Raw genomic sequence first — 9,831 nt, forward strand, 5'->3', positions numbered from 1 at the left:
CTGTCAGAGGGTCAGCACTGAGAGAGTACAGCACTGTCAGAGGGTCAGCACTGAGAGAGTGCAACACTGTCAGAGGGTCAGCATTGAGGCTGCACTGCACTGTCGGAGGATCAGTGCTGAGGGAGTGCCGCACCGTTGGAGGGTCAGTACTAAGGGGATTGTTGCACTGCCGGAGGGTCAGTGCTGAGGGATTGCCGCACTGCCGGAGGGTCAGTGCTGAGGGAGTGCTGCACTGTCGGAGGGTCAGTGCTGAGGGAGTGCCGCACTGTCGGAGCGTCACTGCTGAGGGAATGCCGCACTGTTGGAGGGTCAGTGCTGAGGGAGTGCCGCACTGCCGGAGGGTCAGTGCTGAGGGATTGCCGCACTGCCGGAGGGTCAGTGCTGAGGGAATGCTGCACTGTCGGAGGGTCAGTGCTGAAGGAGTGCTGCACTGTTGGAGGGTCAGTACTGAGGGAGCGCCGCACTGTCAGAAGGTCAGTACTGAGACACTGCCACATTGTCAGAGGGTCAGTGCTAAGGGAGTGCTGCACTGTCGATGGGTCAGTGCTGAGGGAGTGCTGCATTGTCGGAGGGTCAGTGCTGAGGGAGTGCCGCACTGTCAGAGGGTCAGTGCTGAGGGAGTGCTGCACTGTCTGAAAGTCAGTGCTAAGGGAGTGCCGCACTGTCGGAGGGTCAGTGCTGAGGGAGTGCCGCACTGTCGGAGGGTCAGTGCTGAGAGAGTGCCGCACTGTCGGAGGGTCAGTGCTGAGGGAGTGCCGCACTGTCGGAGGGTCAGTGGTGAGGGAGTGCCGCACTGTTGGAGGGTCAGTGCTGAGGGAGTGCTGCACTGTCTGAAAGTCAGTGCTAAGGGAGTGCCGCACTGTCGGAGGGTCAGTGCTGAGGGAGTGCCGCACTGTCGGAGGGTCAGTGCTGAGGGAGTGCCGCACTGTCGGAGGGTCAGTGCTGAGAGAGTGCCGCACTGTCGGAGGGTCAGTGCTGAGGGAGTGCCGCACTGTCAGAGGGTCAGTGCTGAGGGAGTGCCGCACTGTCAGAGGGTCAGTACTGAGGGAGTGCTGCACTGTCTGAAAGTCAGTGCTAAGGGAGTGCCGCACTGTCGGAGGGTCAGTGCTGAGGGAGTGCTGCACTGTCGGAGGGTCAGTGCTGAGGGAGTGCTGCACTGTCTGAAAGTCAGTGCTAAGGGAGTGCCGCACTGTCGGAGGGTCAGTGCTGAGGGAGTGCCACACTGTCGGAGGGTCAGTGCTGAGGGAGTGCCGCACTGTCGGAGGGTCAGTGCTGAGAGAGTGCTGCACTGTCGGAGGGTCAGTGCTGAGGGAGTGCTGCATTGTCGGACCGTCAGTGCTGAGGGAGTGCCGCACTGTCAGAGGGTCAGTGCTGAGGGAGTGCTGCACTGTCGGAGGGTCAGTGCTGAGGGAGTGCCGCACTGTCGGAGCGTCACTGCTGAGGGAATGCCGCACTGTTGGAGGGTCAGTGCTGAAGGAGTGCTGCACTGTTGGAGGGTCAGTACTGAGGGAGTGCCGCACTGTCAGAAGGTCAGTACTGAGACACTGCCACATTGTCAGAGGGTCAGTGCTGAGGGAGTGCTGCACTGTCTGAGAGTCAGTGCTAAGGGAGTGCTGCACTGTCGATGGGTCAGTGCTGAGGGAGTGCTGCACTGTCGGAGGGTCAGTGCTGAGGGAGTGCCGCACTGTCGGAGGGTCAGTGCTGAGGGAGTGCCGCACTGTGGGAGGGTCAGTGCTGAGAGAGTGCCGCACTGTCGGAGGGTCAGTGCTGAGGGAGTGCCGCACTGTCGGAGGGTCAGTGCTGAGGGAGTGCCGCACTGTCGGAGGGTCAGTGCTGAGGGAGTGCCGCACTGTCGGAGGGTCAGTGCTGAGGGAGTGCCGCACTGTCGGAGGGTCAGTGCTGATGGTGTGTTGCACAGTCGGAGGGTCAGTGCTGAGGGAGTGTTGCACTGTCGGAGGGTCAGTGCTGAGGGAGTGCAGCACTGTCGGAGGGTCAGTGCTGAGGGAGTGCCGCACTGTTGGAGGGTCAGTGCTAAGGGAGTGCTGCATTAAGTGATGTCCTATAGTTGAGAAGTGGTGTTGTATTACTGCAAAGAATTTGTAAATACAAGCTTTCTCATGTATTCCCCAGTGGATTTATTCACGGCTGCCTTAGCTGCCTCTGGTGTAACCTGTAAGTGTAAACAGTTGCTCTACATCCGTACCCCTGCACCCTTTCAACATTGTCTTTGGGTCACATTCCCACATTTCCCTTAATTGTGAAAAAGAGCCAGTGGGCTCAGTCTTTCCCGATGTTCTAACCGGTGAATTCCGCTCGTCTGTGCTTATGGTGAATATGAAAACCCTCCTCATCGGATAAAAGTCACATAAAATGCAATTCATAATTAAATGCTGCAAATGTTTTATTTCTCTTTTTCCAGGGGCTTGTATAAAGTAATAGCACCTTCAACATGACAATATTGACTGGTTGTTAATCAGCTTATATAAGATGGGAATAAAAATAAGAATTTAAAGTAGCTCTGAGGAAGAGTTAGAAGAGCGGTAACAGCGCAGACTGAGATGAGATTTATCTGTGTAAAATCATGAAGGGGACTAGGTCATGTGATGAGGAGAGCCCTAGCTCCCTCAGAAATCAGACAAGTCAAAAACCAGTTCAGACCCGGATGAGTGGGGAATAGACCATTTGGGACTGTGATGAGGAAACATCTTTCACCCAGACGGTAGTCAGCCTGTGGAACGTACTACTAGCGCAGGCTGGGTTACTGAGTGTATCCTGGAAGGCAGCGTGGGAGATGCCAAGAACTACAGCATTGAAATAGAAGATTAGCCGTGATCAAAGTCATAGTCACACAGCATGGAAACAGACCCTTTGGTCCAACTCGTCCGTGCTGACCGTGTTCCCAAACTAAACTGAACTAAAGTCCCACCTGCCTGCGCTTGGCACATATCCCTCCAAATGTTTCCTATACATGGACTTGTACAAATGTCTTTTAAAATGTTGTAACTATACCCGCATCCAGCACTTATAGAGTCATAGAGATCTACAGCACAGAAACAGGCCCTTCAACCCAACTGATCCATATTGATCCATGGTCCCATTTTCTTGTGTTTGGACCCTATCCCTCCATACCATCCATGTGCCTGTCTAAGCGTTTCTTAAATGACCAAATTAGACTCACCTCCCCAACTGGTGGAGCAGACTCGAAGGGCCGAATGTCCAATTCTGGCCCTTAATTTCCAGGATTGTGGTTATGAGTTGAGGAGGATTTCATCTTTCATCCAGACGTGAGAAGGGGATCTGGAATTCACTGGCTGAAAGATATCAAGCAGGCAGAAACCCTTAACTCGAAACTCACAGTTATCTGGCACCTTTAAGAGCTGTAACTACCAGGGCTACAGACTAAATGCTGGAACGTGGGATTAGTAGCGAGCATGATGGGCTGAATAGCCTCCAAGGAGAAGGGACAGGAAGCTCCCTTGAGTGTGAATGTGACCCTGAAGCAGCGCTCTCAACAGCTGGGGGTCGGATATCCGATTGTGGAATGACGACTGAGAGAGGCTGCTGCAGATATTTTCGAATTAGTCAGTTGTGGAGATGTTAAGACACACAACTGCATTAGGTAGTCAATGAACCTGGTCCTCCTGGCTCAGAGATAGGGACACCGCCCCTTCGCTTCAGGAGCCCTTGAGATTGGTCGATGCATCTGCTTTGCAGTTGGGAACTCAACCAGGAAAGTGAGCTGACCATCGAGATTCACGATCGTATTCCTGCGATTGTTAACTCATTATCGTAGACTAACAATGTGACAAGTGAACCTGTGTTACTATTTGCAATTAGAGCTCTTTCGCCCTTCAGGTACTTGCCTTTGCTAATCGCTGGGGCCGCCTTTATTTATTCATTTTGTGGGATGTGGGCGTCGCTGGTGGATGTGGCGCCAGTCAAGTGGGGACTAGGTGGTATCAAGCTTCTTGAGCATTATTGGGGCTGCACCCATCCAGGGCAAGTGGGGAGTATTCCATCAGACTCCTGACTTGTGGATGGTGGACAGGCTTTCAGGAGTCAGGAAGTGAGTTACTCGTAGTTGCTCTCCTTAGCAACTAACTCCCCTCACTCTGTCAGCATGTCCACCTGTCCCTGTCTCCCTCACAAACTCATAGAGCATCTCTTGGCACTCATCTGTGCTCCTGACTTCAACCTACTCTGCATAGTACAGTCCCAGTGCCAAATCGCATCTTGCTCTGCACTGCCACATTTGGAGACCAGTGGGCACCGCAAGGCCTGGACTAAGGCGTCACCCAGAGAGTATTATTTTTGGTTTAATAAGTTTGCCTTAATTGTTTTTTGTAGGTTTCTGTTATCCATTTGATTGTCCTGTTGTTACGGTGCCCCATTGGCAGCTGTCCAACCTGGTTATACTTCAGAGTACAAACAGGCCATTCAGCCCCAAATGGTTTTCCTATCTCTGCTTTAGCTCAGCTGGTCAACATAATTGCTTGATTTCCATATAATTCATACAGTGTGGAAACAGGCCATTCAGCCCAACAAGTCCACACTGACCCTCCAAAAACCATCCCACCCAGACCCAACCCTGTATTTCCTGTGACTAACGCAGCTAACCTGCACATCATACGCAATTTAGATTGGTCAATCACCCTAACCTGCACATCTTTGGGCTGTGGAAGGAAACCGGAGCAAACCCACACAGACGCAGGGAGAACGTGCTAACTCCACGTAGACAGCCACCCTGAGGGTAGAATTGAACCCGGGTCCCTGATGCTGTGAGGCAGCAGTGCTAACCACTGAGCCACCGTACCACCCAGATTTTTTTTAAGGGGTTTTAAAATAAGACATTTGTTGTTGTTGTTTCGAAGAAGACGCCCTCTTTCCAGCCGTGAAATTGTGAAGAGAAAAAAGAACGAGAGGGAAGGGATAAAAATTCTGTCAAAGAGGGCGTGTGACCCCCATCGAGGTTATTTATTTATTCTCTTCCCCTCCCAACAAATAACCCTCAGCTTTCGATTTGCTTGCCCCCTTTGCTCCCATCTGAGGCCTCTTCCTCCTAAAATGGCAGGTGCTCCCACCTCCCCTCACTCACTCATTTATTGAAGCATAATTGATAAGTGGGGGTTTGGGATACCCTACCCTCACAAAATACGGCATTTATCTCATGGAAGGAGAATCCAATGGGAGTGTGAGCAAGGGCTACACTGGGCTCTGGGTTCCTTTTAAACTGTCTTTCTATTTACGTTTGGAATTTTCCTTTTGAAAATTTGCAGAGACCATCTCACCAGAATCCATTGGACAGCAGCAGAATGGTTCCCTGGCCGTCATATCCTGTGTGTGAAACTGCCCAAGGAGACCAAAGCCATGCCATCCTTCCCAATGGGCCTCAGGGCTGCCTCTTCAGCCACCTTCCATTGCACTCACAGCAACAAGTGCGGGCCCCATACCAGATGATCCCCATTGGAGGCATCCAGATGGTCCATTCTGGAGATGTCCCTCTGCCCGGGCCGCTGCCGGCGCCTCAGCTCCCCCTGGGGGCCAGGAGGAGGGAGGAAAGCGTCATCGACGAGGCCACCCACTGCGTCATCGAGAGCATCAAGGAGATGGACATCTTCTCCAAGTCCGAGGACGTGCAGATTGAGTCCCCAATGGCTGTGTCGCCCCCCCGGCCGACCAGCCCCACCGATCCCCTCGGGGCTGAGGTGTTGGGGGGCACCGGTGAGGAGGGGGTGCGCGGTCGGATGGCGGAGCAGCGGACGTTGCAGGGCCCTCTCGCTCCCAGCAGGGGGCACAGTGAGCACCCAGTCCCTCCTGGTCAGGAGGGCGAGGAGTTTCGATCTCCAGCAGAGGAAGGGGAGAGGGCCGGGAGGGCAGGATGCCCCCCGGGCAGTTGGGCCTGGGGCATTTCAGCAAGTCCACCTTGAAAACCATTGGGTGATTGGAAACAACCACCAGGAGTAACTGGTACTCACGTTGAAAGGAGCGAGAGAGAAAGACAGAGCATGAGAGAGAGATTGTCAGACAGAAAGCCTGGGCAGGAGACATTGACTGAAACCACTGGTGGGGCAATGGAGGGGGACAATTAAGGCACAGTGCCACAAAATACCCTCCCGGCTGGATTCCCAGTGAAGGCAAGAGTTTGGGAAGGAAGGAGAGCATGCTGAAACCTTTGTCTATCTGTGGTCTAGACTTTGAACACGTAAAATATTTGAAAATATTTTCTATTTGTCCGTGAGATGAAACAAAAAACCCCGACCAAAACCAAGTTCCTTCTGTTGTCCTCGTTAAGTATTTTATTTTTTTTAAGAAGGTGTTGCAGATATTTTGTGCCTTTTATTTTTGCTCAAACTCCTGTATGCATTACAAAGGAAGGGGAGAAATTGTACATATTTTAGAATTTTGTGTACATGGCTTTAATATTTGTGATGTTTTCTTTTCAGAGCACTTGTTTTGGTGGGAGGGGTGGGGGGTTTCGTCTTGAATTATGTGAATGCTCCGAAACGGTTTATTTTTATGGGTTTTGGGTGAGGGGGTGAAGTATCATGTGAGGTTGCACTAAAAATGTATTTTTATACAATTGAACTACTCTTATGTACAGCAATGATTCTGTGATACTAATATTTATTACTTTTTGTTTTGTTTTATAACTTGCAGAAGTTCTGATCCTCTCTCTAATTGTAGGCACCTCTGACATGAAGCATGGGATTTGTCTTTTTTCTGGTTTGCGGGAGTTAGAACAAAGATTTGTAACGCTGTAAATTGTTTGCTGCTGAGATTCCGAGGGGTGGGCATTGCTATCAGACGTGACTCCCCCCTCTCCTTCGGAAAGATCAAACCATTACGAATAATTCCTCTTTGGTTTCAGTTCCAGCAGCCGGTGCTGGTTTTGTGGGGTTGTCAGGGAAGAGAGAAGCAAAAGGTAATTGAGGGAAGACCTGACAGAGCACGAACATTTGAGGTAGAGATCTTTTCCCCCTTTCCCCCTTTCCCCCCAGTTGTCTGTCCCTCTTTTCTTCCTTGTCTGCTCACCAACTGCTCTTCATTGTCTCCTGCTGTCCTTAAGAAGCCCCAGCGTCTCCACATCCCATTGAAACATCCTCCCTCAGCCCTCCCAGAGTCAAAGCGTGCAGTGCTGGAACAGCTGGTCAGGCAGCATCTGAGGACAGGAGAGGCCTTGGTGATGGGCTTATGCCCAAAACCTTGACCGTCCTGCTTCTCCAATACTGCCTGACCAGCTGTGCTTTTCCAGCACCACACCTTTTGACTCTGATCTCCAGCATCTGCAGTCCTCATTTTCTCCTCGTTGTCAGCCCTCCCAGACCCTAGCTCCCTTACAGGATTTTCCCTGTCAAGATGACTGAGATAGACAACACAGTTGAATAGCCTGAGATGGAAGGGGTAACCCTTACCTCCTCACAGACACGGGGAGAATGTGCAAGCTCCACACGGACAGTCACCCGAGGCTGGAATCGAACCCGGGTCCCTGGCGCTGTGAGGCAGCAGCACTGAGCCACCGTGCCGCCCCAGCTGTGAAAAGCCAGGCCAGAAATCTGTGCAAATAAGATCAATTTATTTTTTAAAACTGTAAGTCCTTCAGGAGCATGGTTAAGTTTGTTAAATCGGGATATCAGACGGTATTGCCCACTCCTTTTTTTATATATATAGAGATCTAAAAATGTTTTTTTTAAAAATGACGTACCGTGATTATGCACTTAAAAAGACAATAGATTGAAAACCGAAGAATGCATATGATGTAATCATTTGTTTGAATTAAATTTTTTATCCAGACTGTTGTCGTATTCATTATAAATGAAGTGCTTACTGGTAATTTTAAAATATAATACTGTTTAGCATTAATTGAATTGTATCTGGCTGGTGTACATCTTTTATGCCTTTGTGAAGGTTTAAAACAAAAAAAAAAGATATTTTAAACTTACATGTGAATATTTTTTGTGTGCTGTGCTTGATACATTTAGCAGAGACGGAAAATACATTCCAAAAAACCTGTACATATTGTATATTCCAAGTGAGTTATCTGTGTAATTCTTTTGTGTAATTACTCATAAACGGACACTGTCACCACATTTCCTGTTTTCACACTTAACTGTACAGCAAAGACTTGAAGAACAAGTGTGATAAAAAGCACAGCCCTGTCATTTTAAACAAGATATTCTATATAAATATATATATATATATTATATATATGGGGTTGGGTGGGAGAGGGGTGGTAGGGTTGGGGGTAGAACCCTTTTGGAAAATGTGTGTATGTGACGTTCAGTGCAAATAAAATGTGCAGTGGTATTATCTGCTGTGTTCAGTTGTGGTTTCTGCAGGGTTACAGTGTGGAACCCAAGGTGATCCTATTGTCCTGGCTGGCAATATCTTGGACCGTGAGTTTTGGCTCATGTCATTGTTCAGGACCTGGGCATCGTGAGGAACATCATTTACAAGTTTGCCAACAGGCAGCAGTTTTTTTGTAATAGAAATAGAAATTGCTGGAAAAGCCTAGCAGGTCTGGCAGCATCTGTGCAGAGAAATCAGAGTTAACGTTTCGGATCGACTGACCCTCCCTCAGAACGGTTCTGAGGGAGGGTCACTCGACCCGAAACATTAACTCTGATTTCTCTCCACAGATGCTGCCAGACCTGCTGAGCTTTTCCAGCAGTTTCTATTTCTTTTTCTGATTTACAGCCTCAGGAGTTGCTTTGATCTTCAGCGAGTTTTCTGTGTTGGAGTGTGGAGCAGAGTAGGAGATCTCGAGGGGACATGGAGTGGTGGATAACGTGCTGGGATGATGTGGCAGATATAATTTACTGCAGAACAGCATGAGGCGATACATTTTGGTGAGAGGAATGAGAAAAAAAAAGTAAGCCAAACAAAAAGACCTTGGAGTGCAGGTTCATAGCACCTTGAAAGCAGAGTCCCAGGTAGACAGGATAGTGAAGAAGGTGTGTGGTATACTTGCCTTTATTGGTCAGTGTATTGAGTATAGGAGTTGGAATGTCATATTGCGGCTTTACAGGACATTGATTAGGCCACTTTTGGAATACTGTGTGCAATTCTGGTCTCCCTGCTACAGGAAAGATGTTGTGAAACTTGAAAGGGTTCAGAAAAGATTTACAAGGATGTTACCAGGGTTGGAGGGTTTGAGCTACAGGAAGGGGCTGAATAGGCTGGGGCTGTTTTCCCTGGAGCATCGGAGACTGAGGGGTGATCTTACAGAGCTTTATAAAATCATGAGGGGCATGGAAAGGGTGAACATCCAAGGTCTTTTTCCCCAGGTTATGGGACTCCAGAACTAGAGGGCATAGATTTAAGATGAGAGGGGAGAGACTTAAAAGGGATCTGAGGGATAACCTTTTCACGCGGAGGGTCGTACATGTACAGAATGAGTTGGTTGAGGAAGTGGTGGAGGCTGGTACAATTGCAGCATCTAAACGGCATCTGGATGGGTATATGAATAGGAAGGATTTAGAGGCATATGGGCCAAGTGCTGGTTAATGGGATTAGATTAATTTAGGATATCTGGTTGGCATGGAGGAGTTAGCAGAAAGGGTCTCTTTCCATGCTGTACATCTCTATGACTCTAAGCTAAAGAAGGCAATTTGAAAGGGGACTACAGGGACCCAGACAATTGGAAATCTATGGATGTATATCTTTGAAGGCAACAGGACCAGTTGAGAAGATGGTTTGATGATCAGATGGGATCCTGAGGATTATATGGAGTGCTATAGAGTACAGAAGCAAGGAAGCTATGTTAAACAACCATAGGATACTGGTTAGGCCTCGGCTTGAGCATTGTATTCTGTTGTGGGCACTCGGGGGCAG

At 49.4% G+C, this 9,831-nt stretch overlaps 1 protein-coding gene across 7 annotated transcripts in view; it reads left to right on the forward strand.

Annotated features, from left to right (window-relative positions):
• The window catches only part of hivep2a (HIVEP zinc finger 2a), a 248,332-nt gene extending 240,393 nt beyond the window's left edge, over positions 1–7,939 (forward strand). For all 7 annotated transcript variants that reach the window (XM_043695329.2, XM_043695330.2, XM_043695328.2 and 4 more), the window contains one exon: positions 5,277–7,939. In XM_043695329.2, the coding sequence (XP_043551264.2) occupies positions 5,277–5,927 (651 nt within the window). In that variant the 3' untranslated portion in view covers positions 5,928–7,939. The remainder of the gene's footprint in view (positions 1–5,276) is intronic.
• Positions 7,940–9,831: the final 1,892 nt, after the last annotated feature.

Source organism: Chiloscyllium plagiosum, unplaced genomic scaffold (assembly GCF_037043375.1).
Source record: "Chiloscyllium plagiosum isolate Xiang-an unplaced genomic scaffold, Cpla_swu_hap1 HiC_scaffold_10, whole genome shotgun sequence".
Taxonomy (NCBI): Eukaryota; Metazoa; Chordata; class Chondrichthyes; order Orectolobiformes; family Hemiscylliidae; genus Chiloscyllium; species Chiloscyllium plagiosum.